At 58.3% G+C, this 25,839-nt stretch overlaps 9 protein-coding genes across 9 annotated transcripts; 5 read left to right on the forward strand and 4 right to left on the reverse strand.

Moving 5' to 3' along the window:
* Positions 1-165: 165 nt before the first annotated feature.
* HRG_05480 (cdc37 hsp90 binding domain-containing protein) lies at positions 166-1,706 on the reverse strand (the record flags this gene model as incomplete). The annotated part of the gene is made up of 3 exons (XM_044863951.1): positions 166-306; positions 369-1,634; positions 1,683-1,706. The coding sequence occupies 3 exons, from the start codon at positions 1,704-1,706 to the stop codon at positions 166-168; spliced, it is 1,431 nt and encodes a 476-aa protein (XP_044720483.1).
* A 1,164-nt stretch (positions 1,707-2,870) lies between these two features.
* HRG_05481 (phosphotransferase enzyme family domain-containing protein) lies at positions 2,871-3,641 on the forward strand (the record flags this gene model as incomplete). Its single annotated transcript, XM_044863952.1, has 2 exons — positions 2,871-2,983; positions 3,038-3,641. The coding sequence occupies 2 exons, from the start codon at positions 2,871-2,873 to the stop codon at positions 3,639-3,641; spliced, it is 717 nt and encodes a 238-aa protein (XP_044720484.1).
* Positions 3,642-4,924: 1,283 nt separating this feature from the next.
* Positions 4,925-6,920, reverse strand: HRG_05482 (phosphate transporter family domain-containing protein; the record flags this gene model as incomplete). Its single annotated transcript, XM_044863953.1, has 4 exons — positions 4,925-5,184; positions 5,234-5,272; positions 5,346-6,791; positions 6,842-6,920. 4 exons carry the CDS (start codon positions 6,918-6,920, stop codon positions 4,925-4,927), a joined length of 1,824 nt encoding a protein of 607 aa, XP_044720485.1.
* A 4,817-nt stretch (positions 6,921-11,737) lies between these two features.
* Positions 11,738-12,064, forward strand: HRG_05483 (uncharacterized protein; the record flags this gene model as incomplete). The annotated part of the gene is made up of 1 exon (XM_044863954.1): positions 11,738-12,064. One exon carries the CDS (start codon positions 11,738-11,740, stop codon positions 12,062-12,064), a length of 327 nt encoding a protein of 108 aa, XP_044720486.1.
* An 811-nt stretch (positions 12,065-12,875) lies between these two features.
* HRG_05484 (cytochrome p450 domain-containing protein) lies at positions 12,876-14,684 on the reverse strand (the record flags this gene model as incomplete). Its single annotated transcript, XM_044863955.1, has 4 exons — positions 12,876-13,235; positions 13,311-13,547; positions 13,615-14,431; positions 14,497-14,684. 4 exons carry the CDS (start codon positions 14,682-14,684, stop codon positions 12,876-12,878), a joined length of 1,602 nt encoding a protein of 533 aa, XP_044720487.1.
* Positions 14,685-15,719: 1,035 nt separating this feature from the next.
* Positions 15,720-17,067, reverse strand: HRG_05485 (o-methyltransferase domain-containing protein; the record flags this gene model as incomplete). Its single annotated transcript, XM_044863956.1, has 2 exons — positions 15,720-16,494; positions 16,559-17,067. 2 exons carry the CDS (start codon positions 17,065-17,067, stop codon positions 15,720-15,722), a joined length of 1,284 nt encoding a protein of 427 aa, XP_044720488.1.
* A 242-nt stretch (positions 17,068-17,309) lies between these two features.
* On the forward strand, positions 17,310-19,332 carry HRG_05486 (major facilitator superfamily domain-containing protein; the record flags this gene model as incomplete). The annotated part of the gene is made up of 4 exons (XM_044863957.1): positions 17,310-17,453; positions 17,804-17,927; positions 17,986-18,232; positions 18,288-19,332. 4 exons carry the CDS (start codon positions 17,310-17,312, stop codon positions 19,330-19,332), a joined length of 1,560 nt encoding a protein of 519 aa, XP_044720489.1.
* A 2,563-nt stretch (positions 19,333-21,895) lies between these two features.
* HRG_05487 (cytochrome p450 domain-containing protein) lies at positions 21,896-23,799 on the forward strand (the record flags this gene model as incomplete). Its single annotated transcript, XM_044863958.1, has 4 exons — positions 21,896-22,134; positions 22,191-22,952; positions 23,031-23,515; positions 23,597-23,799. 4 exons carry the CDS (start codon positions 21,896-21,898, stop codon positions 23,797-23,799), a joined length of 1,689 nt encoding a protein of 562 aa, XP_044720490.1.
* Positions 23,800-24,713: 914 nt separating this feature from the next.
* Positions 24,714-25,804, forward strand: HRG_05488 (cytochrome p450 domain-containing protein; the record flags this gene model as incomplete). Its single annotated transcript, XM_044863959.1, has 2 exons — positions 24,714-24,808; positions 24,886-25,804. 2 exons carry the CDS (start codon positions 24,714-24,716, stop codon positions 25,802-25,804), a joined length of 1,014 nt encoding a protein of 337 aa, XP_044720491.1.
* Between the last annotated feature and the right edge of the window lie 35 nt (positions 25,805-25,839).

Here is a 25,839-nt window from a genome sequence, read left to right on the forward strand (position 1 = left end):
CCTCCCTCGTTGGCCGGTGCCTCTTCACCCCAGTCCGGCTGTGTCGCTCCCTACCCTGCCAGGCACCTCGCAGTGTCCCGGCCAATACATCTTGAAGCAGCTCAAATATACCGCCTACCTAATTATCCTGCCCCCCGACCGCCGCCTGTTGGTCAAGCTCCACCCTCACTCCGGGTCGTCTGCGTGGCTGTCCTCCGCCTCAGCCGCCGCCTCAGCCGCCGCCGCCGCCTCCATCTCCGCCAACTGCTTCTTGCCCTCCTCCGTCGTCGCATCAATAATGTGCTCCTGTAAGCTAAGAATGTTGGCCTGCGCCGCTGTCACGTTAGCCAAATCGCCACCGCTCTCGTCGTGTAGCCAGGGCCACGTACCTCTCCGAAAAGCGCCACCGTCTCCTCCGCCTCCTCCAGCTTCATCTTGCCCAGCACCTCGTTTACCTGGTCCAGCTCGCCAGACTCCAGCGCCTGCTTCATGTCCGCACTGAAGCCGTCATACACCTCCCGCGCCTTCTGTACCTCGCCATCCTGGCTGTCGGCCGGCGGCACCTGGATTTGGATCACCGTTCCGGGCTCTACGGCGTGCAGCTGGATCTGCTCCACCCCGTCGCTCTCCGTTTCCTTGGCCCTCTCCGCCAATATCTCTCGCGACCGGTTGCGAATCTTCATCGTCATCTCTTGCACGTCCTTGTAAAACAACTCTTGCGCCTGGTGGCCCTTTGTCGTGATACGCTTGAAGAAGAGGCCCACGCCGTCCTTGCCCAGCCCCCGGCAGTATTGCAGGAGCAGTGCCTGGTGGACGCATTGCCGCGACTCCTCGTCCTTGCGCTCCAGGGCAGCGTTAAACGCAAGCACGAGGAGGCCGTCTGTTTCACGCTCCGTCAGGATGTGTGGGTGCCGCGAGAGGAAATCGAGGCATCCTGCAAAGTCGTTGGCCTTGATCTGCGCAAACTTCTTGGCGTCTGGAGAGGCCTCGACTTCGTCGCCCTCGTCCTTGGCCGGCGTGGCGCTCGACGTCGAGAATTGGGGGTTGAGGAGTTCCACCTTGGTGGACTCGGCCGACGGGTCCGCCTTGCTGACGTGCGAGCTGTTGAAGCCCGTGTGGATGTCGGCGCTGGTAATCTTCTTCTTGTCCTCCTTCTCCAGGTCGCCGAGCTTCATCATCAAGTCACTCTGCAGCGTCTTCACCTTATCCTCGTGTTCCTGGATCTCGCGTATCATAGCGACGTACCGGTCCTCGGGCTTCTTCTCATCCAGGGCCTTGTTCACCATATCCAGCAGCACAGCCATCATCTTGGAGTACGTCGGCTGCTCCTTCTCGCCGCTGTGGACTCCCTCGGGCGGCGGCGGCGGCTGGTCGTCCTTGGCGTCGCCGGCCGACTCCATGACGGCCTTGAAGGCAATCTCGCCCGGGTTTCGCGTCGTCGCTTCCGATGCACGGGCCTTGAGCGACGCCAGTAGAGCCGAGATGCGCTTCAACAAGCCATCGTTGACGATGCGCTCGTACTTGAGCGTCTCGATGTGGTGCTTGCGCTGCAGCCGCTCCTGGTGGATCTGGCTCTGCTTGGCCCGGATGAAGGATCGCTTGTCGACATTGGGGTGCACCTCGACGTCCGAGTCGTCGCTGAGCTCCAGCGCGTCCTGGCAGGGTCAGCCGGCCGGTCTTGAAGATGACGAGGAGAGACGTACCCATTTGCTGTAGTCGACAGGCATCTTGCGAGAGGCTTGCAGCCGCTACCTGCTTGGAGGCGAAGACCCGTTTCGTCTCTGAGCCGTTTCGTCCTCGACAAAGACTCTTTTTCCGGCAGAGATGGAGCAGGAGGGACGAACCGCTCCGGCCAATCGCGCGACCGCCGGCGAGCCCCGCTGGTGGAGGAGGGGTAGGAAGTCCCACGGATGCTCCTGCTCTGATTGGCCACGTCGCATCATCGTGCTTGCTTGGCGAATGAGCCATGGCATCACCTGACCTCCAAATTACAACGACAGTCGAGCATAGAAAACACTAGCTCTATAACGCCGGATTATACCACCGGAGAAGCGCAGGGCATTGGCAGTATCTATGTGGGACTAAACTGCAATCCCCGGCAACGATAGTTCTCTTACCGATTTCTTACTCTCGCCGGCGCTCAGCTTAACATGGCGTTGCCGCAACAGGCAACCTCGACAGATGCTGCTCCTGGCATCAGTCGTGGCGAAACGGGCTGGAGGACAAAAGGAAGACAGTATCGCCGCAGTCGTAGTCTCGACCCCCGTCCAAGTCTCGACGAGTGTGTGCATCCGTTCATTTCTCTGCCAGTGCTGCTGTGGAAGTCTCCTTGCTGCTCTGATCGTTCCTCCAAGTCTCGACCAGTGTGTGTTGTTGGTTCGATCGCATTGCACCTCGTTGGGCGTGAGCGGGCGGGCAGGTCGTCGATTGGCCACATATGGGGCTTTTTGGAGCCTGTAGTGAGACAAAATTCCCAGGCTTGCAGGCATACATATACCATTCGTCGCTCATCCGCCTCAGATCATACACCATCTTCCGTACATATCTCGTCTGCTCATAATCATGGTGTATTCAGAGTATTCTATGGAGGATGAAATCTCCGATTTCTTTACCAAAACGTCCGTCACTCGTTCAGACTGCGATGCGCGAGCAGAGCAGCTTGTTGGCGGCACGGCCACCCTGTCGTCGTCCAAGGCAGCTGCAGTTACTCGGTTTATTGCGGCCCGTGTCTTGAGTACGTCGTCCAGTTCCGCTTCAAGTCTCTACAGCTCGACTTGAAGACCGTTTCTCTGGCGAGACAGATGTACGGATCTTTGGTTCCGACCACCTCGTTTGAGGATCAAATGGGGGATGAATCATCAGAAGCCAAGGAGCCCCTTTCCGTATACGTCATGAGCCGGATCAAAGGTGTGTCCCATCTGGACTTCATCCTGGCGCATGATTTGCCCGACAATTCACCAGAGAACTCCGCTGGCCGCCAGAGACTGATGATGGATGTGGCACGGTAAGAGATATCCCACCGAGTGACATATCAGTTTTCTCACACTAACCGTCGTAGATTCTTTGCTGTTGCGTGGAAAACGCCGCAGCCAGTTGATCAAGGCTACCGTGCAAAGGTTAGAGAGACATTTGAAAGAGAACTTCGCATGTTGCTCGAGGCCCTTCCCGTCCGACTGCACCATATTATCCGGAAGTGCATTGACTCAATGGACGCTATATTTTCACTTCCTATGGTGCTTCTTCACACCGATTTTGGCGATTGCAATATCATTGTCGATGAGGCAACTCGCCATCTAGTTGGAGTAATTGACTGGGCCGAGGCGGACGTCCATCCCTTCGGTGTCAACCTCTTCTGCCTGCAGAGTCTGACTGGAAAGCTGCACCTTCGAAACGGCTGGATACGGTATGACGACTATGACAAACTTCACGATGTCTTTTGGACTACCTTTAGAGACGAAGTCGGCGACTTGACGAATGATTGCATTGAAGCTATTCAACTAGCCAGGACTACGGGCTTGTTGCTAGCAAAAGGCTTTACCATACGCCTTGCCAATGAGCCAGAGCCGGTTCCCATTGGAAATGACGAATGCGGACGCTACAACATGTTGTGGCTAGATGGATTTCTGGTCAACCCCGCAACGAAGTTTAACGACATCGATTGAAGGCATAACAGGCGCGAGGTGTTGTACTTGTCAGTATAATGACCGTGTATGAAGCCCAGCAATTGCAGGAGTCCAGCGTGAGGTGGCTGAAAAGAACGACACAGATGTGAAGGGGGGTTGAAGCAAGATTAGAGTACACCAGCCGCAGTAAGAGCGGACTTGACTTAGACAGTGGTTTTCCAGCACTGAAGACCTCATGGTTGCCTGATTTCAGCCTTAGGTGCGTCTCGTTCGATTGACACACGCGCAGATTCCATCTACCATCTCAAACTTCTAGCCAGTGATTCTAGTAGGAATCAAGCAAGCGTGTGTCCCCGGGGATTTTGAAGTGACCGTGGATGAGATGAACACCAAGAAGCTTGTCGGCGTTGTGCTAGACGAAGAGGTTCGCGGGGTATTGGATATGCTTCTCCTCAACAGCTGGTTGTTGAGCGTCGTCTCGAAGCTTTGGGTCTCCAAAGCCTTGTTCAGCGACGGAAGACGACAGATATAGCCACAAGTGTCACCATGATGCGATGGAATCAATGACTGGATTATTTCAGAGACTGCCAACTACCATTTCTTTTCCTGGTCATCTGATCGACAAATATCGACGGGAACCGGGCCCTTGCGGTATATTTACAAGATTGCAGTACGCCTCCAGAATACCTAGAATGTAAGCGCTCTCCTCAACTTGCTGTGCTTCTGCGTCCATGAGTCACAAGACGCCACGCAGGAAACCGGTTCCTCCATCAATCTTCATCGCTGCCTGGATCAGGTAAAGCATGTCCTTGGTTGGAGGGTTTGTCAGGCCCCAACCGAAAGGAAAGGCGGCGGTGCCAGAGCAGACTTGTAGTGCACGCGCCTTCTGCGCGCGGGTTGTGAATGGTTGGATGATATCTCGCCAAAGGGCCCCCGTACGCGTACAGCGGTGAGTTGGTTTGTCGACGACGACTTCTGCAGGCTGGTTCATGCCGGTGTCACAAGCCTTCGGCCGCGCATTACCTAGCTAGGTAATGTTCGAAATCGCGACTTTAAGTGAATGTAACTATAAAGTCTGTTGTTGTAGGGGCCAAAGGCCGCGAAGCTGGCCTCTGACTTCTCACAAGGTTTCCGCCGATTGCTGTGACACTCGACTACATCTATGACTTGGTCATTAGAGACTGTGGGCTGCTGCAACGCGGATGAGAAATCTGACGGGTGGACAGAGTGCGAAAACCGCTCCTTGGCTCGCTGACGTGCGACGGAGTCGCCCAACAGCCTTATACAGTATATCGCTTTCCGTTCCAGTCCACTATCCTCCTTCATCCCCCTCCAGAAGCAAAATGGGGGGCATTGAGAAACAGGCCCATGAGGACTCCTCCGATGGTGCCGGCAACGGGGATGGTGGCTATCCAAGACAGTACGAGGAGGCTCACACGCTGGAAGTTGACTGCCTTGAAGGTGCCGTTGCAGAGGCCGACGCCAACCGTGGCCCCGGTGATGCACATGGACGTGGAGACGGGCAGAGAGTATTGGGAAAAGAGGAGGACGGTGATGGCGGCACCCATCTCCATGGAGCTTCCTGCAACAAAGTAAGCCGACGCAATCATCACCGAGGGATAGCGACGAACCTCTGCTGGGCGAGTGATATGTGATCTTGTTGCCCATTACTGCATTTTACACCACAGTCAGCACCAATAACATTCATACACTAAATTCCGCTGCTGCTGGATTAGCACCCACCTTTCATGATGTTGTATCCATAGGTAATCAGGCCGAGCGAGATAGTTGCGGAGAGGACGGCCAGCTGCCAGACGGGAACAGGAGCCTTGGCGGCAGCGGCGTTGCCGGTAGACCAGGACAAGTAGATGACAGCCCAGGGTCCGACCGAGTTCCCGATGTCATTGGCACCATGAGCAAATGAGGCAGTGCAGGCCGTGAGGATCTGGACAAACGAGTAGGTGTGCTCGACCTCGTTGGGGTACTTCTCCGCATGCGCATACACACGCTGCATGCGGATGCCGTCCGGGGTGCCAGCAGTGCCTGTCTGTGCGGCATGGATGTCGTAATGGAGGCCGTAGAGAGCGCCCCAGACAACCATGGCGGGGATGCGCTTCGCGAGCGTCTTGATGTTGTGGAGCTCGTAGATCTGCCCGGCGCCTATGGGGTTGTCGCGGAGTGTCCGTAGTGCCCAGCCTAAGGGGCCGCGCTTCCTCATGAGCCTTGCATGCAGCTTGCTCTCTCCCTGGGCCGCGAGCTCCTTTGATGCGGCCAGGGAAGCCTCGGCTGTGGCAACGTTGATATCTTTTCCTTCAGCCGGCTCCATTGAGGGCGCGACGCCTAGCTCGGCCCTTTTTGCCGCATCCTCACCCATGGAGTTGGGCAGAGGCTGGTCGTCAGGCTCATCCTGGACCACGGCGTAGTTGGGGATATTGGCCATGGCCGCGTCGGCGGGAGTTGGGCGCTTGAAGAGCAGCGGGCCCATGACGAACATCCACCACTTGACCGTGTAGTCCTTCTTGATGACCTTTGCGTGGACAAAGGGGACGAAGAAGAGGGCCGACAGGAGGGCGACGCCGCCGCCCGTGCCCATGGTGACGGCAGCAACGTACCAGCCGGGCTTCTGGTTCAGCTGGAGGTTGGGCGAGCCCTTGTAGACGATGGACAGGGTGCAGATGGTGCCGGCGATGAGAAAGAAGAAGGGCGAGGTGTAGACGGCCCATGGCACCGGCCTGGAGCGCATGTGGACGACCAGCTTGACGAGCATGAAGATTGAGGCGGCGAAGCCGGCCGAGATGACGGGGGCCATGCCCAGGCCGGCAAAGATGGCACCCAGACCCTTGCCGTTGTTCCATCCCCATTGCACTCGCGAGGCGCCGACAGTGGCGACACCGACGCCGGCGACAGCTGAGATGAGCGAGTAGGTCGAGGAGACGTGGGCCGAGTGCCGCGTACACCACATGACCCAGGACGAGGCAGCGGCGAGGGCGCAGGTGAATGCAAGCATCTGCACGCCAGCATCGCTGCGGAAGGCGGCGTTGGGGATGATGCCGTTTTTGATTGTCTCAGCCGTGCGTGCGCCAACAGTAATGGCCCCGAGCATCTCAAAGATGGTGCCGAAGACCATGGCCTGTCTGTAGGAGATGGACCTCGACGAGACACTCGTCGCCCAGGCGTTTGCCACGTCGTCTGGCCGGTCAGCGAGTCGACGGCGCACAGAGGAAGGGAGGGCCACTCACTTGCGCCATTGTTGTAGGCATCGAGCATGGCAAAGAATGTGCCGATGACAAAGACGTAGGTATACTGGTCGAGCGCCATATTGACGGGAATGAAGACGGCCTGCTGTCACTGATGCTGGAGACGGCGAGGGGGGGGGAGACGGCGAGGGAGTCAGGATACAGGTATATAAAAGCCGCCTGCAACATGTCTCCTTCCCTCCTTCCATCCTTCCCCATGATAAAAGCTTCCATCAGCTCCGCACCCCAAGAAAGGAAGGCCGAAATGCTGTTGCGCCACCCTCGCGCATATTGTAGACAAAATCATCGTCCCAATGACAGCCGTCGAAACGCCCACGCGCAGCCCATCTCACGTCAGCGCCCCTGCCGTCCAGTGAGGTACTTGGCATCTTGGTTAATCAATACCACCTATCCCGGCAGGTGTCGACAAGGGATGCACTGTATGTATTAGCGCCGGAGACGAGTGGCGACGTGGACTTTGCATGCTGCCGTTGGTACCAAGTACGTGCTGGAAGCCTGGAACCTTGACGTAGCACATGCAAAGGAGATGCGCGCACCTTATGATAGGGACGGTGCGCGGCATAACTCTTCTCCTATGCACAGTCTCGGTGACGCTGGCTTTTCCAGTTCTACCCATGGCCTGTAGCAGGATGGCAGGTCCAGCACTATTAATGATTAGCTCAAGCGATGGCTCCGTCTCGGGCGCGCTATTGGCCGACTGATAACCTTAATGATAGAGGTGAGACGCTTAGTTAGAACCTTACTGCTGCTCCATGCAAAAGAGATGCGCGCACATTACATAACGCAATTCTTGTGACCGATCTGCGCAGTTCTAGCAGTACAGTACAGTACGGGGCTGGTTTCAAGGCCGTCGTACGGATAATGTGAGGAAACCACTGGATTGTGCAGGCAAAAGGGAAGTGACACTCCAACAGATGGCCTGGCAGTGGACCCTAATATGCCATGGAGGTGCTGCCACGGAGGTGCTGGTGGCAGCTGACAGATAGCCTATAATTGAAATAAGAACCCACTAAATTAAGCCGGCTTGGCGGGTCTGGGGCAGTGGGGGCCCCACACATAGGGCTGCGTTCTGCCACCAGAGGAACCTGTCAGAATAATTAGTGATTTGCCTAATGGGGGCAATGGCACGAGGATTCAGCGGATGAGCCAAAAAAAAATTGTGGCCCTAAGAGAAGTGTCTTGATGATGTTATGTGCGTGTGAAGAAGAAGAAGCTTCGGAAGATGCGGGCCTTTGTAGGAGTACGTAGGGTCATGGGGCCATTTCCCTGAGCCCCAGAATCCTCTAAGCCACCGCACGTGACAAATCCCGTGACCTTGACTGTACGGCCTCGGCCTCCAGCTATATGTATGCCCTGATATGACAGGCAAGTTGAGCTCGGTCTGGAAATAATCGATGACCAACACTTGGAGATGGGATAAATAAGATCGCATCCTTGGCAAAGGCCACGGAAGCAACACCAGTCTGAGCCCGCCCTTGATTGCACGGTAAAGCGCGATGACTCGTCGACGGCATATACTATATAGCAAGAGCTGTTATATATACGGGCTAAAGTTGTGAGCTTTCATACCTACCTGAAATAGCATAAAACGGATTTAGTAAGAGGCACTTGAGGTAAGGAGAAAGGAGGGTCCGGACTATAAAGGTCCATTACGTAGAGTCGTTAATACGACAACATCCTTCTTAGTTTACTCTGTAGGCATGATACTGCGCTTTGTCTAAGCTACTAAAGTCTGGCAGTGCTCAAGCATACCTAGACGGTTCCTGTTCCGAAAATCTCAACCACTAGTAAGAGTGAAAGAGGAAAGGCTGTTATATGCTATTGAAAGTTAGAGTACGGGAAGAAGGGAAACTCACCGAGCCGCCTCGAGATCTTGTCGGCCTTGCTGCTAACGAAGGCTCGATGTAGATACCGTCACAATAGGGTCCTGCCCTAGGAGTACCGCCCACACCTTATTGCCGCTCCCAGACAAGAGACAACATTCATACAGCGTCACGTACAATGAATGCTGCCCTACACTACGAACAGGCCACTCCGCAGCACTGCTACATTCGCCCGAAGTCCTCCACGGCACGGGCTCAAACCCATGGAGCGATGGGCTGGCCGACACTGGAATCGGTGGCTTCTCGTTTCCTCCGATGCTTGGTGCGCAACTATCAAATAAGAAGACGAATGGGAGGGCTGCAGGCGGTTACCCGTCATCGTCGACAACGCCCTCGGAACACCGTTGACTCTTGTCACATCGCGTGGCCCCCGGCGCGACGAGTAGCCACTCATCTTGGCCGATGTCCATCGCTGTCAGCTCAGCGTTACACCTGAGTACATGAAGGGGTGGAAAATAATGGACAGCACTTTGTACACACGCACTGTAGACCGGCGTAGAGATTACGACAAAGGCACAGGAAACGACGAGACAGCAATGCTGGTCCAGGTAACGAATTGTAATGAATGCTACGGGTGTACTTCACCCTCTTGCTGCTGACCGTCCGTATCATATTTCGCTCCCCTTCTTTCGTCTGTACATCTTTTTGTTGCTACTTTGCAACTGTTCCTGTGTCCGCGCTCATTCGTCATAAAGAAAGTAAAGTCATGACCAGCACATTGATGACATCGCGGCGCCACCCTTCATCACCGACTTGTGTCCCGTGTCTTTTACCTGCAAGAGCATACACGGCCAATGCCTCGGCAGGGGCAGACGCGAACAGGCCGAGTGCAGTGGCAGCCGTGCGGACCGCAAATTCCCCTGCACCTCTATACATGCCAAGTCAAAGCCGGTTAGTGAGTGTCCGACGCCTCTCAGGTGGGAGATTGAAGGTTTGCCTTACCGCCCTGGCCTCAGCAAAGGACCCGGGGGCGTCGTCGGGAGTCGAGACGCCCGAGTCGGCAACGTCGCCGACTTCGGCCTCCTCTGCCACTTCGGGGATCGCGGTGGAGAGAACAGAGCTTGCCAGGGCCCCGAGGAGCAGGAGGTTGGTAAAGAGCTTCATTTTCAGACTGGACGAGGAGGTTAACGGGGCAGGGATGGATGATTTGGGAGAGAGTGTCCTGACGAACCCATCTGTGGCGGAGGGATGGGACCTCCCTTTTATAGCCGTAGCCGCATCTCGTACCCGTACGAGGAACACGGACGTGTGATGACGAGAGACTCCACGTTTGCTCTGGTCTCTCATCTCAATCTCGATGACTGCGTCACGAGTTTCTCATTGGATTTGCTCCGTCAGCACTTATGCATGGCCATCGTGGTCTCATCAAAGGGAGCTCTTGTAGGATTCGCCTCTAGGTCATCAGACCAGGATTCGCCCATGGGGTTGAAGGTACCCGATGTCCCCCTTGGCCTCGAGGACCACAAATTGCAATGGCGATTGCGCAGAGCACTCTGGCGTTGTTGTCTTTCGCCACCCGTCTCGCACACTAGATGGACCGATCTGCCGCCCTCCACAAAGCGCCAGGGAATAGGCATATGGATGTCTGAAAAGAAAGACACAGGACAACGGCGGGGTTTTCTCACACGGCAGCAGGTCTCCCTCCGCGCGTGTCACCCCCGGTCCGACCCTGCTCATGCTCGCTTTCTTCGGCCTAGTAGACGGACAAATAAGCTGCCAGTCACAACTCGCAAGAGCATATTCGGTAGAGGATCGACAGTGCACCTTGAAGGGTGTCCAATGACAGGAAACGATGACTTGCATTGCCCGACTTTTGTAGGGCTGATATAGAGCATTATGACGTGGCTGCGCCTGCAGTGCTGTGTAGGTCCGGGCTTGCAGTATTATGCACTTCCCGGCCGTATCCTGGCTTTCATTGTGACATGTCGCTGAGCCTCGACAATGAAGAGAAGATGATGACCCAGGATCACTCCGTCATAAGGTTAAATCTAATGGCGCCGCCCACCCGAAACGCCCGTGTTGCGACGTGCAGGCCTCGCCGGCTTGTCGGCAGCGACGTGCAGGCCTCGCCGGCTTGTCGGCAGCGACGTGCAGGCCTCGCCGGCTTGTCGGCAGCGACGTGCAGGCCTCGCCGGCTTGTCGGCAGCGACGTGCCGGAACCCCGCCTTGATCTGCGTCGATGCTACGTTTTCAGTAGGCCAATTATGGATCAAGGCGCTCTGCATGTCAGAAACCGGATCATGGAAGGGGGGTTGTTGGTGAGGGCCAGGGCCAGGCGACGTACAGCAAGCACTGAAGCAGTCTCTGTATGTACTGCATGTGATTACTATATGTACTGTATGTACCTCGATTATAAGGAGCCTGGTCAAGCAGGCATCGAAGCCAGACAACGTTGCTGTTTGGATATGCCGAAAAGGTCTTCCTTCTGCACGTATGTAGACATGAGATGGTAGCGTGTTAATTAGGGTAGAGGTTAAGTTAATAAGCCTAAGACCGCCTATCATTAAGCTTATTGATATGGACCCAAGTCTAACCTGGTAATTACTGTCATTACATCCCCACGAGAGATTCATCGCTCGAGATGGACCCTCCAGCATATGATTATCTATATATCCACTCTCGGTCACAGCACACTGAGCAGCATTGACGGACCAACACGCGCACGTCCATGCTTTGCTGGCATCCTCTCACGCACACAACTTGGCTCGGTGCGAGCTGATCAGCGCCTTCAACGACGGCTGCCGACATCATCAAGCCCCAACAGAACAGAACTGTGAAGACTGAAGAGTTAGAGTACAACGACCGGCCAGTCCCGGGCTCAGCACCCAGGACACAGGCGCTATAGAATCCGCCGCCGCAACTTACCCTCCGAGTCGGCCCAGCGTCATTGACGAAACTGAAGCGCGTCACCGTCTTGCCTCCGAGTCTTGGGGACCTCACGCCTCTGCACGACGCCAAATCTAAAAAAAAATCGCAGTGCGTCGTCTGCGGCCGCATGCCTGGACACTACGAAATCATGGACAAAGCCTTTCAGCTGCCTTTCTTTGCTCCCCAAGACCGATTGCCAGCGGCCATTGAGTCTTCGGGAGACATTCTTCAAGAGTATACCGGCAGACGAGTCGTTCGTTCCGGCGATTATCATCTCGTAAAGTACGGCGCAAACGTGAGTCTGACCGAAGGCGAAAACATGCTCTTTGTCCGCGAAGCATGCTCGGTCCCCGTACCAGAGGTCTTTGCCCTTTACTCCACGAGAGATACGCAGGCATGCCGCATCAGCTACATCATCATGGAATACATACCAGGCCATAGGCTGGATGATTAATGGAACCGCTTAGACGCGTCAGAGCAGGCGAAATTGTTGAGTCAACTGCGTATTCACTTCGAGTCTTTACGGAGCATTCCCACACCTGGATACTTCGGGTGCATCGGGAAACGGCCCTTTGAAGAGTCCATGCATGTTCTGGACTGCAGACAAGGACGGAGCTGGCCGATCAATCAGCGGGCCCTTTGATTCAGAGCCAAGGCTCAACGACGCCTTGATCGAGCAATACCTTTACAATAGTGGACTAAACCATAAAGCCTCATATTACCGTCATGTGCTCCCCCTTGATCTACAGAACCACAAGTCAGTATTTACTCACGGTGACTTGCAGAGGAAAGACTTCATCGCCAAGGATGATGGGACTATAGTGTTGATTGATGGGAGACAGCAGGATGGTATCCGGAATATTGGGAGTATGCCTTGGCAATGTTTTCCTCGGGGGCTTGGCAGGATAATTGGCATGAATCTTTGCCGAATATCCTCGCCGAGTATCCAAACGAGTATGCGTGGTTCGACATGCTGAGGAGAGAGCTATGGTCTTGAAGCGAGCTGGCCCTACGGTTGGTCCATTTCTAGACCAGGTGGTGGGTGGTTATTAATACTTGCCGGCGTGGAACCTACCTCGACTATAATCTTTGTTGTGACTGATGAAGCGAACGTCGTGGAGCAAGCCGCTGAGCTGCGTACATCGACGTAGAGCGCCGACGAGCTCAATCCATGGATTGCAATCCAAGTCCATTCCAACCCATCTGCCAAATGGCCTACTCACCCAATCCCATGATAGACGAGATTGCAGGCAAAAGCATGCGATCTAAGCCTCCTTGCAAATGAGCCTTGTCCGACCAGCGTCCACCATCCTCAGCAGCATCTCCATGTCAACGTTGTTTGCACAGGCCAGGGCTCTCTTCCTCGCGGACTCGTCGCTCTCCCCGGCGTCCTTCTTGGCCAGCAAGCGGTGTGTTTTGAATAAGCAGGCCAGCACAGCGACGGCCTCGACCTCGGCGAACTTCTTGCCGGGGCAGTTTTGCGGGCCGTCGGACCAGGGGAAGTAGGTACCTTTGAGCGGCACGACAACCTTCTCCTCAGCCATTGCGTCCGGTGAGGCTGCCGGGTTCGAGATCCACCGTGACGGCTGCCAGGCGTACGGATCTATCAAGCTGGTAAAATACCGCTACACCATGCAAAATGAGGGCACCCCCAATAGAGGTGTTACTAACGCGTATTATAGGCCCTTTCTTGTCCTGACAGGATCCCTCCAGTACTTGGGGTGGGTCTGGATGGCGATCAGGTAGGGGTTGGTGCTGATGCCCGGGGGGATTACCAGCGCTTGCCCGCCCACGGTAAGCGTTTGTGCCTTCTTCAACGTCCACTTGGGGAGCGCCATGATGGGGGGGTGGAGCCGCAGCGTTTCCAGGAGGACAGCCCGGCAGCGCTTGAGCTCCGGGAAGCGCGTCTTGTAATCCCACTCGCCGACGGGCAGGTCCTTGGTCAAGGCGGTAATCTCCTTGGCGATCCAGGCCTGCACCTCCGGGTGGCCAACGAGGAGGAACATGGAAAAGGCCAGAGTGTTGGCGGTGGTGGCCAGCAAAGTTGATGACGAAGAGGTTGCTGTATATTTCGTCGACACTGAGGCCCTTCTTGCCGCTCTTGGAGACCTTTGCATTTTGCGCCTCGGGGTTGAGGTCGTGCTCGGCGAGGGCGTAGACAAAGGACGTCATGATGCCGCCGGAGCCGGGCTTGCCTTGGTCCCGGGTGGCGGTTTCGTCTTGGAGCATCTGCTCCATGTACTTTTTGAAGACGCGGGCTGCCCGGCCGACCTTGGCCCAGCTCTTGGGCATAATGGGAGCGCCGAGGTACCGGAAGGGCACCAGTATGAGAAGGATGGAGTTGTCGAGGACGGTTTGCAGCGCATCACGATAGCTGCCCGCCTCGTCGTCGACAACGGGGCCGTCTGCCGAGCCGTGAAAGTCGTATGACTTGTGAAAGCCCGTGGCGGCGAGCACGTTGAGCGAGAGGGTCCGTGTGTCCTTTTGCACGCTTGGGATGCCGGCCACCGCGGCCGAGTCGCCGGTCCAGGAGCGCAGCATTGCGCCCGCCTGCTTGAGAGACTCTTCCCATACAAAGGTCATGATGCGCTCGTTGAAGGGCGCGGCGAGGGGCTTGCGGTGGCGAGCCCAGTCGTCCCATCCGGCCGTGGAGATGCAGGGGCCGTAGATCTCGAGGACCTTGTAGTCCTTGATGGGGCGGACAAAGTCCTCGCGGCGCGCAAACATGTCGCGGATAGCGTCCGGGTCGGCAAATTGCAGGTGGATGGCCATAGGGGTGACGAGCGCCCAAGCGGGGCCCAGGCGGAGGTGCGTGTCGGACCTGTCAGTAAAGTGCCATCCTCGGCGTGCGAAACGCACAAAGTCCGGGTACGAGGACCACGGGACGGGAAGGCGGTCGAGGATGGCCCAGACGAGAGCGGCTGGAGGGTGGTCCAGGGGATGTTGTGGACGTCGATGGGCAGGCGGACGACGGGGACGCCGATGGCGCGGGCCTTGCGGACGTTGCTCTCGAGGCAGGCGAGGCTCCAGATGACGTAGGCGAGGGCGGCGGTGAAGAGGAGTGTGAGGATCATGACGCTGGAGGCAGTGGAGGGCTCCGGTGCGGCTTGGGCGTGGTGTTGAAGCCACGAGAGAGGAGGGTCAGAGAGAGGCAAGAGCCGGGCGCGAGAGGGGTTGCAGACAGGAGCTCCGCGAACTCGGCTTCATAAGCAGGTTGGTGATGAACATTGAATCCTGAGCCCGCGACGGGCTGGAGTTGTTGGCCGACGGCATTTGCAGTGCCTCGTATGTATGGAAGGCCATCCGGTGGCAAATGCAGGTAGGTGGCCGGGGGGGTTCACGTCAGCCCCTTGCTGCTGCATCACGCTCCCTGGAGCAGTGGGAAGGTGATACCTATCTGGGGTGCTCCTACGGATATCTGGGGTGCTGTCGCCAACAGCCGACAGGGGGCCCAGAGAGTCATAAACACACGCCATGAGATACTTATCTATCCATATTGTATGTACATTGATAATGCGCCGCTGCTCGCGGAGAAGAGCAGGGGCAAGTAAAGTACCGAGCAAGGGGCATAGCCAATGAAGACACAGCACAATAAAACAGTTCTCCTTTACAGTATAAGATATCCGTAGAAGTCTCCATACTGTAATCCCCGGCTGGTGTTCCGTTCAGTACGTCACATGCCTTGCTCGTCTCACAGCTGCGTCCTTTGTTGCTGCAACGCGCACCGAAGGGGCCTCCGTTGTCTGCGTGCACGAGGCTGCCCGGCTTTGAAGCCTTGACAAGCGGAACAGTTGGAGCTGTTCCCTCAATCGACGTGATTTATGCTAGGAAGACGTAAATGTGTCGCCGCCTCGAAACTTGGGTGTCGCGAGCTGCTGTCTTCGCCATCTAAATAAGAGTATACGGATCCTAAGCTAACTAGGTAGATACATAGGTAGGTACCTAAGTTATCTTAGATACATGTTTAGCTATATAGGCAGTCATCAGACGCACCCTCATCCCCTAGATACTAACTACCGACTACCTAGAGTACCTTCCATCACAACCTACCTAGGTAGGTAGGTACCTGCCTTATCTAAGGTACCTCGATACCTTAAGTACGTCCCTACCTACCTTCCTAGATTGCCCTCAGTGTCCCCTACGCTCGCCGCTGTCGGCCTCCACTGCGCCTGAATGATGGCCATGCTCGCCCCCTCGGGCACCGTGATGCCCACAAACTCAAACCTCGCATCCGCCTCGGCAAACAGGCCCGCCCACGTCTCGGCGTCGCGCTCCCTCGCGTTGTTGAAGGCCTTCATGGAAATGTCCATCAGCCGCAGCGACCGCTCCGCCGCGATGCCCAGCTGGCCCGGCTCGGGCATGCAAATGTCGTTGACCACGACCTTGGCCCCCGGCTTCAGCGCGGGCACCAAGGCCCGCAGGATCTTGACGCAGTACTTGTCGCTCCAGTCGTGCAGGATCCAGCGCAGCAGGTACACGTCGGCATCCCGCACCGGCTGCGGCGCGAGAAAGTCGTGCGCCATGCCGTGGACCCGCGCGCGCAGCTCGCCGGGCACCTTGTCGTTGAGCCCGACGATGGTCTCGCCCAGGTCCTGCACCACGATGCGCTCCAGCGACGGGTACTTGGCCGCCAGCGCCACGGCCGCCTGTCCGTGCGAGCCGCCGACGTCGACGACGGTGCGCGCGCCGCTGAAGTCGAAGCCCTGCAGCAGGTGCTCGACGCTGTAGCTCGCGTGCCGGTGTGAGTACGTCATGGCGTCGATGAAGCGCTGCTGCCGCGCCGCGTCCCGCCAGATCGCGTCAAACGGGTTCTCGTCGCGCCTCGTACCGTGGCCGAGCGCGTAGCCCGCGGGACTCGCCGGGCTCCTCGCTGCCGGGCCAGCGCTGCGTCGCGTCGACGGTGCGCGCCAGCGCCGGCCAGAACTCGTCGGCGATGTTGGTCACCCACGCTTCGACCATGGCGGCGCTGTGCCCGTTGCTGTCGTCGTCGACGAGCACCCGCGACGCCGCCGTGTGCTCCACGCTGCCCTTGCGCCGCTCGTGGAAGACGTGTCGGGTCATGGCGGAGCGGAGGAAGCGCGTGACATCGCGCACGTCGAGGCCCGCCGCCTGCGCAACAGCATCAAAGGTCGTCGCGCCTTCGAGGGGCACATGCCGCACGAGCTTGTGGCGGAAGATGTACTGCAGGCTCAGCATGAGGTAATGGTCGCCGGGGCAGTCAACGACGAGGGCGAGCGGGCCGAGGAGCAGGTGGTGCAGCTCGTCAGTGGCCTCGAGAGCCGCGTCCCGTGCCGCCTGCACGCTCGCGGGCAACGGCTGACCCTGCTTGAGCCCATCGCCGGCCCCGAACGAGGGCTCGGGGAGGCCCTGGGCCGAGAAGAAGGCGAGATACTCGCTGGTGTTGCTCTGGATCTGAGCCAGGAGCTGCGCCACGGGCTTGACACCGTGGTTCGCCATTGCAATGAGATTATTGGGTCTGGGCTTGGATTGGTTGTAAGCAGCGGCAGACCAAGCAAGACAGTACCGGTGTGCTCTTCTGATGCTCTTCTTATGGACCGTCTTTGGCTTACTTTCCAGATCGGCTTGCCCCCTCGAGCCGCAAGAGCGAGTGTCGTCGCTCCCCCGGGCTGCCGACGGCAATGCGATGTCGTTGGTCGCATGAAGTTCTGACTGCGTCGAGCACGGCGCCGCCCGCCTGCATGGTCCATCGCCTTTCCGCTCTGCTGTGCTACATGCAACAGGATGCCGCCTCCGCACCAACCCACAATCCCGGCTGTTACAGCGTGGTGGTCGCACTGCGCACCCAGCGTGTCCTGCGGTTGGCCACGGGCACGAGAACCTGCGTCCGTCCACTCAACCGTCATCTGCCCGTCTTGTTGCCTGTTGCAGGCCATGAAGGTGTCTACTCAGGTTCATGGCCAACTCTTCAACTACGGCCGGCTGCTGCTGGCCTGGCCTCTGCAGTCCTCTCTCGCGCTTCACCTCCCCTATCCCGCACGACGTCCGCGCATCGACGACACTCGCGAGCCATCACCATGTCTACGCCAGCCCATGACACGTCGGCACACCTCGCCGGGTGGCGGCTCTACGTTATCATCGCGTGCCTCTACTTGGCGCCTTCCTCATCGCCCTCGACACAAACATCATCAACGTCGCCCTGCCGCGTATCTCGTCCGACTTTGCCGCCCTGCAGGATGTGGCCTGGTACGGCACCGCGTACCTGCTCTTCATCACGGCGCTGCAGCCCGTGTACGGCTCCGTGTACAAGTACTTCTCCACGGATGTCGTGTACCGGCTGTCGATACTCATCTTTGAGGGTGAGCGTCCCTGGACCCACCGTGTCCCTTGGTGAGGGCGGAGAGCTTACCGTGTTAGTCGGCTCCATCATCTGCGCCGCCGCCGTAAATTCGCCCATGTTCATCGTCGGCCAAGCCGTCGCGGGCTTCGGGGCCGCGGGCGTCCTGCAGGGCGCGCTGAGCATCATCAGCCAGGTCGTGCCGCTGGAGAAGCGCCCGCTGTACATGGGCATTGTCATCAGCGTCTTTGTCGTCACCGTCACCATCGGCCCGGTCCTGGGCGGGGTCTTTGTGCAGCACAGCACCTGGCGCTGGTGCTTCTGGATGTAAGTCCAATGCCGTCACGCGTGGCCATGACTGACTGGCCGACCTGGGGCTTAGCAACGTCCCTATCGGCGCAGTCGTCCTCGCGGGGCTCACCATCTTCCTCAAGGTCCGTGGCGCGACCAACAAGGACCGCGCGCTGCCCTTCAAGGCCAAGGTCAGCAACATGGACCCTCTTGGCTGCGACGTCTTCATCGGCGCCATATGCTGCCTCCTGCTCGCGCTCCAGTGGGGCGGCCAGCAGAAAGCTTGGAGTTCGGCAGACGTCATCGGGTGCCTAGTAGGGGGCTTCCTCATCGCCGCCTTGTTTGCCTACTGGCAGTGGAGGCGAGGGGATGTGGCCCTGATACCTCTCCGGGTGCTGAAGAAGCGGTCGATTTGGACCGGCGCCGTGGTGCTGTTCTTCTTCGGAGCTCAGACATACGTGGTGAGTGGCATGGTCAAGCAGTTTGGCAGCTACGTCCCGTACATGGTCGTCGGCGAGCTCATCGCCATCGGCGGGCAGGCCATGCTGACGCTGATCCAGCCGGACAGCAGGACGCTCTACTGGGCCGCCGGGCTCGTCGTGGCGGGCCTCGGCACGGCCATGGCCATGCAACTGCCCTACACGGCCGTCGCCATCGTGCTCGCGGACGACGACATCCCCGTGGGCAACGCCATCGCCGTGCTCTTCTACCAGCTCGGCGGCGCCGTGTCCATATCCATGGGCCAGACCATTATCATCACGACGCTGCTGGACCTCGTGGCAAGGCGGCTGCCGGGCCTGTCGCCGCAGATGGTCATCACGGCGGGCGCGGCCAACATGCCCGCGCTGGGCCCCACGCCGGAGGCGCTGGAGGTGCTGCGCGAGATCTGGAACACGGCAATTGCGAGGACCATGATACTGGCTACGGTGCTGCTGGGCGCGACGGTGCCGTTCACGCTGGGCATGGAGTGGCTCAATGCGGTCAGGGTGGCCAAACAGAGGAAGGCGGCCGAGGCGGACCGGGACAGGGGCATGAGGCCGGGGCAGGAGTGTACGGACGGCAGCGCTCCACAGACCGTCGTGGACATCGAGGGGAGCAAGGAGCCCCTCAACCTGGCTGTAGAAGAACGTGTGTAGACAGCCAAGATGTGGAATGACTAGGGGTCCAAGACAGACAGCACATGATGGCAAGTGCCACAGCCGAAGGGGTTGGTTCGCAGCTCATCGACAACACCGTCCCATGCACACGCTTCCGGATGTCGCGCAAGCCCACGGGGGTCTTGATGCATCGCCGGCGGGCGGCGGCCGTGTTGCTGACCAACACCCGGCTGTCGAGGGACAGGCCTGGGATGGGTTGCAGCGCAAAGGGGCTTGAAAGGGCGCTGCCCACTGGCTGTGGCCAAGCAGAAGCCGACCTCGGGCTCGTTGGAGGCTCGTTGGGGGCCGGGATGCCCTCCCATCCTCCGCGTAACGTGGCCAGCATCTTCACCACTCGACATCGGTTGGGTCGAAGCCTCGATAACGACTTGGGTCCCGAGGATCTCCGCTTCGCCTGGACCGCCAAGACTGTGTGCCCCCCTCTCTCGACCTGCTGCGCTCTGCCCACTCAAAGAACGAGGATGAGCTGCGAGACTTCGCCTTTCCACTCTCCGTTCTTCGTTGCCCAATGTTGAGGCCTGTTGGTCAAGGAACGACGCACACCTGGCCATCGCCGACATGTCTGCCGCGCCTCAGTTTCCCGATGAGGGCCAGCTGGCCACGCCCGCCGACCAGCGTATGAGCAGAACCACGTTCCTGGTAAGCCGTGCCCCAGGATGAGCAGAAGACGCGACTGACGACGCAGGCCGTCGCCTGGGCCACGACGGGCCTTTCGCTCGTCTTCGTCCTGTTCCGCTTCGCCATCCGCATTCGCTCCTTCAAGACGCTCCACGCAGACGACGCCCTCGTCACGGCCGCGTGGCTCATGCTCCTCGTCTCGTCTATCCTCTAGCAGACGAAGTCGTCGCTGCTGTATTGGCAGTTCGACGTTAGCTCCGGACGCGCGCCCGCGACGCCCGAGTTTGTCGCCGAGTGGGCCGTTTTCATGCCGCTTATTGTGGTGTGGAACGTGCTCTTCTATTCGTGCCTCTGGGCTGTGAAGCTCTTGTTTCTGATCTTCTTTCGCCGCCTGCTAGGCCCTAAGACAACGCGCGAGGGCTAGGTTGGGTGGTGGGTGATTTGTGCCCTCGTCGTCGCCGGATTGGTCGCCTGCGTGGCCGACATCGACTATAAGTGCAGCGTCAACGACGTTATCCATATCCTCAGTGAGCCCCCGCAGATGCGTAGATGGTGGCCGGCGGGCGCGTGTATCTGACTTGCGAGAAGCCCAATGCACCCGAAGCCATCACATCTACTACCAGAACCGCACCTTTTACGCCAACCTGGCGGCCGACTTGGCCACGGACCTGCTCGTTATGTCGATCCCGCTTTAGATTCTCTGGAACGTGCAGATGCCGTGGAAAAAGAAGCTGCTCCTCGCCGGCATCTTCTCCGTCACCGTCTTCATTATAGTGGTAGCCGTGATCCGCGTCATCCTGGTTAAGGGGTCGACGGACCAGATGCAGAACCCTAGTATAGACTGGCTGTATATGTGGTCCAACGTCGAGATGGGAGTCGGTATGTCTGTCCGGTCTCTCACCCGTTGACGTCACGGCTAACAGGAGACCAGCCATCATCGTAGCCTGCCTCGCGTCCTTTCGCCAGCTCTTCATCTTCAAAAAGAAGCACCCACCTGCTGGCGAGAGGAGCTACGCAGGCTCTTAGACCAAGAGGTTTGCCGGCTCCCGCGTAGGCCTCCTCCGGCTCTCTTCCAAGAAGAGCACCAAGTCGCAGGATGACCTGGCCGAGGCAAAGAGGTTCTACTCGTCGGACCCGGCGTCGCGGAACCACTCTGAGCCGCTTGGCTCGGCCCGTGTAGCCCATACCGTCGAGACATCTAGTCACGAACGGGCCCCGGGTAAGCATGAGAAGAGGGGCTGACGGGAGTTCGTCTAGCACTATGCGTCGACGAGCTGCTCGTCCAGTCTCCCGATGTGGATTGGAACGTAGAAATAGCAAGATAGCCAGAGGTTGTTACAAAGACGTTGATTCGCTAGACTGAACGACTTCGGCCGGTTCAATCCAGGTTTCCTCGCGCGCGGGCGTGCCGGATGCATGCGTTTGGACCGAGACAGCTCCGAGACGGGCTGGCGACGGCCCGGATGCCTTGTACGCTTCGGCTCCTGCGTGCTTTTCGTGTCCATGTCCGCGGCCAGCCAACAGGCGGCTCAGCGCAACTCCTGCCTGATCTACATGCGGGATGGGGCCGGAACGCTGTAACAACGTGTCTCATCCTGCCAGGTGCTACATGACGTTATGCCCCAGACAAAGACAGGACGAGAATCGTAAGCCGAGTCGGGGCGGAGGCGAGCATGAGCTGCGGCAGGCCGCCAACCGCAACATCAAATACCGATGTCACAGTCGGCAGCTTCCAGACAGGGCAATGCTTGAAAGCGTGCTGATGCTTGCGCCAGGGCGTCACTGCGTACGGGGAGCCTGATCTAAACGGCGCACCGTTAGTTACGGCAGGGGAGTCTTTAAATGTTGAGAGGGACGTGTAATAATTCCTGGACGCCCGAGAGGTCTCGTCCTCGACTCCATGTCTCACTGGCCGCCTGCCACCATGGATTCTGCTCTGGCTCAAGGTCAAGGGCCATCGACGAGCAAGCCTCATCTGGGTTTGGTTGATTGGCGCTGGCCCGGATACTCTCTGTTCTTTTTACTTCTGCTCTTGGCATGCTACTCGTTGAAACGCCGAAAGAAGCGGCCTGACCATGGCGATACCGTCCCCTACACGCTTCCCTTTCTAAGAAGCGCCATCCCCTTTGTCTTCGACGGACTTCTGTTCCTCCAGAACGCAACGTGAGGGCTTCCCAAGCACAGATGGTGTCTTGTTGGACTTACCAGCCTTTTTGCAGACGACAATTCCCATATGCCTCGACCCTCCGCGTCGCCATTCTTCGCGACGAAGCTTACCTTGTCCAAGGGCCCAAGAACGTGGCCGAGATCTTCCACAGCACCCACCTCGGCGTCACACGGGCGTACAGCCTGGTGCTGAAGCAATGTTTTGGAATGGACCAGAAAGCCGTGGCCGCGTACCTGGCCGACAGCTCGGGCTCGAGGCACAAGCCCATTCCCGGGAGCAGCCCGCGGCCCCGGGAGCGAATCAGCTTCATGACGCACGAGAATCTGGTCTCAGGCCTGCTGCAGAATGGCCTCGGGCCGACGACAGAGCGCTTCAGGACGCATCTGACGACGTCGCTGCAAGCGTCCGTCACCGGCCAAGCCTGGACTGAAGGGCCGGACCTGGCACGGTTCTTTGAGCACCACCACGGCTCGGCCTTGATACGGGCGGTTTTCGGCGGCGAGATCCTCCATCAGAATCCAGACTTTGTTCGGGACCTGTGGCAGTACGACAAAGGGGTCATGAGTCTGGCCAGGAGGCTTCCGTGGTTCTGCATCCCGAAGACATATCGACTCAGGGAGAAGCTGCTCGCGGCGGTTAGGCGATGGCACTCTGACGCCCCAACCGGGACAACCGCTGCAGAGGCCGCTGGAGAGCCTCACCGTGACCCCGGGTGGGCTACCGGAATGATGAGAGAGAGGTACACGACCCTACTGGGCGCCAACGGCCAGGACGAGGCATCCGTTGCCTCTACGGACCTCGCATTCATCTGGGCGTACGTTGAAGTTTTGAACACACCCTCATAGCCTCGCCTGTCTCTCCGGGTGCAGGTAAATGACCAGTCAAGCTACAGATCCGTGACAAACGTCATCCCATCGTCCATGACGCTCGCTCTGCACGTCTTTCGCTCCCCGAAGCTCGTCTCCTCCTTGCGCAGCTCGCTCTCTCGCCTACAATCGCCCACGGCCGTCCAGGACCTCGAGACAGTTCCGCTGCTTCTCTCCATCTACGCCGAGACATTGAGGTCCACGGTCCAGATCCACATTCCGCGAAGCGCCCCGTTCAACGAGCTCCACGTGGGCGGCGTGACCATTCCCAGGAACAAGCTGATCCTGGTCAACACTCGGCTTTCGCACATGGACGAACGGGTCTGGAACACCAAGGACGGCACGCGGCCCCTGGAGCAGTTCTGGGCTCAAAGGTTCCTCGTCGATCCGAGCGATGAGTCGAGTGGCCCGACGAGGAAGAGGCCGGCCTCTGCGGGCCCAGGGGACAAGGCTCACGGTCATGTCTATTTCTCCACCGACGGTCTCGAAGGGGCTTGGATCCCGTACGGAGGTAGGCTCGATTTCCCGTTCCCTGCCCGTCTCGCTTCTTGGGTGAGAAAGCCCGGCGCTGATTGCAGTACGAATGTGGCAGGTGGCCAGCACGCGTGCCCCGGGCGTGTCCTTGCCAAGCGCATCATGCTCCTCTCCACGGCTCTCCTTGTCAGCACGTTCGACGTCGAGATCCTCGCCGACGAGGCGGCGCTAGCCTTTGACAGCGCACGGTTTGGATTCGGCGTCAGCAAGCCCTGCCGTCCGATACGGTTCAGGGTCCGGCGTAGGATGCAAGCGCTGTGAGCGGGCGTAGGGTACTGTACCTACCACATGTCTGTCACTGTACGGCTGATGCATGCGCGATGTGTAAGTGCGTGCATTCGGATCGGGAAACGGCAGCAGAAGGCGGAGTTGGGGGCCGAGGGATGGGGGCCGAGGGATGGGGGCTTTTCCGAGATGAGTGGCCAAGGGCATCGATGCGGGGGGACAGAGAGACATGACACGAATATCACAGGTAGAGTATTAGGTAATAGAGCAGCGTCTAGGATGTGCCATTCCTTTCGTCCACGCCGGGGCGTGCGTGTCCGATTCGTTGCCGGCGTGCATATGGAGTCAGTCAGACAGGGAAGGAAGGCCCTGACTAACGAAACGAGCAAACAGCAAACGGAAGGTGGGGCGGCGATGACGAGTCACGAGTGCACCTAAAGAGGAAAGGCGCATGGAAAAGGTCAAAGGGGGCTTAGTTCGTCAGGGCCAACGGCCCGACAGGGAAACGCCCGGAGGCGGTCGGGGGACGCTGGCCTGTTAGTTGTGCGTCTACCGATACCTCGTACTGTAGAGGTGCATCTTCTAGACTTGTTTCGTCCGGCTCTCCATGCCGGTAGCCTGGACCTCGATAGCAAAGCGGGTCTTGTGCTGCGTCCTTGCTTCGGTTGCCACGCCAAGGGCTTGAGTTTGACACGCTGACCGTCCGCCTCTCTGCGCACCCTGCCCTGCCCAGTTCTGTGGGACGTAAGCGGCACTTACATACAGCTAACAGACGTGGCATGATGGCATGTGAGTTCCGCCTGGCGTCATGTCCAGCCGCAGTATAGAGCTCCTAATGGCGGCCCCTGGCTTGAGGTGACGTCGGCAAATAGCAACGTTCGGCCTTGTAGAGGCCGAGTTCATCCTCTAGGAGTGTAGATACAGACAGCGTCTCCGGCACTTCGCTAAACATGCTGGCTTTAATCCTCATTGTCCTTGGCGTCGGCTCCGTCTATGGGGCTGAGAGGAATCCTATGCGGGATCCTGCGGTTAGTCGGGCAATCTGGTACGTCGCCGAGACCTTGTGCCTATTTCGCGTACAAGTAGACCCTCTAGATAGCTGGAGACTTACGGCGCTTATAGGGCTATTGACGAGAACTTTGCCCTGCTAGGCCTTGACATATTCCCTAGTCTCCTGGCTCCCAAGGCCAGCCGCGGACGGAAGCTTTTCTTTAACGCTATGAGTAGGTATTATGCCGCGTGTGGGCATACGACCGCCTCGGCACTTATCCAATCGCGTATGCAGGTCAACCGCAAGTATGGCGTCTCACAGGAGGATATTGCGCATTTTGACCTGGCAGTTTGTATCGCCCTGCTCGTTAATACCGTCGCCGGTACGGCCTGGGTGCTCCTATACGTCTACTCCGACGCCTCGCTCCTCGCAAGAGTGCGGAAGGAGATCTACAAGTTCCTAGTAGTAGCGAGGAGAAATGGAGTGCGCCGCGTCAATATTCGCAAAGTCGTCGACGATGGCGCGTTCCTGACCTCGCTCGTCCGCGAGGTCCTCCGCGTGCAGAGCACAAACGCCTCCGGGCGCATCGTCCTCGGGGACACACTGCTGGACAACGAGATGCTGCTGAAGAAGAACGCGTTCCTGCTTATCCCGTCGGCGGAGATGCATAGCAGCGAGTCGGCCTGGGGCCCAACTGCATCGCAGTTCGATCCGGAGCGCTTCATCGAGAAGGAGGGCCAGTCAGCCCATAGGGCACCAGCAGCTGCGCTTCAGACGTTTGGGAGCGGCGCGAGCGTGTGTCCCGGTCGCCACTTCGCGGAAAGCGAGATCTTGGCTATATTGGTCATCATGGCGTTGAGGTACGATCTCAGCCCGGTCGGCGGTGGCGAGTGGAGAATGCCAAAGACGAGAAGCCATATTACTACAAGTACTCTAACGGCCTTGGACGATGTTCGAGTTGAATGGAGCGAGAGGAAGGAGGGGCGAGGACTTAAGTGGGAGTTGTATGGAAGTCGGAGAGGGCCGTATAACTTTCGCCTTTGGAGCTAATATATATACGCTGTCTTATTATGAGCTGAAAGCGC

This window comes from Hirsutella rhossiliensis (genome assembly GCF_020360975.1).
Source record: "Hirsutella rhossiliensis strain HR02 chromosome Unknown scaffold00005, whole genome shotgun sequence".
In the NCBI taxonomy this organism is placed as follows: Eukaryota; Fungi; Ascomycota; class Sordariomycetes; order Hypocreales; family Ophiocordycipitaceae; genus Hirsutella; species Hirsutella rhossiliensis.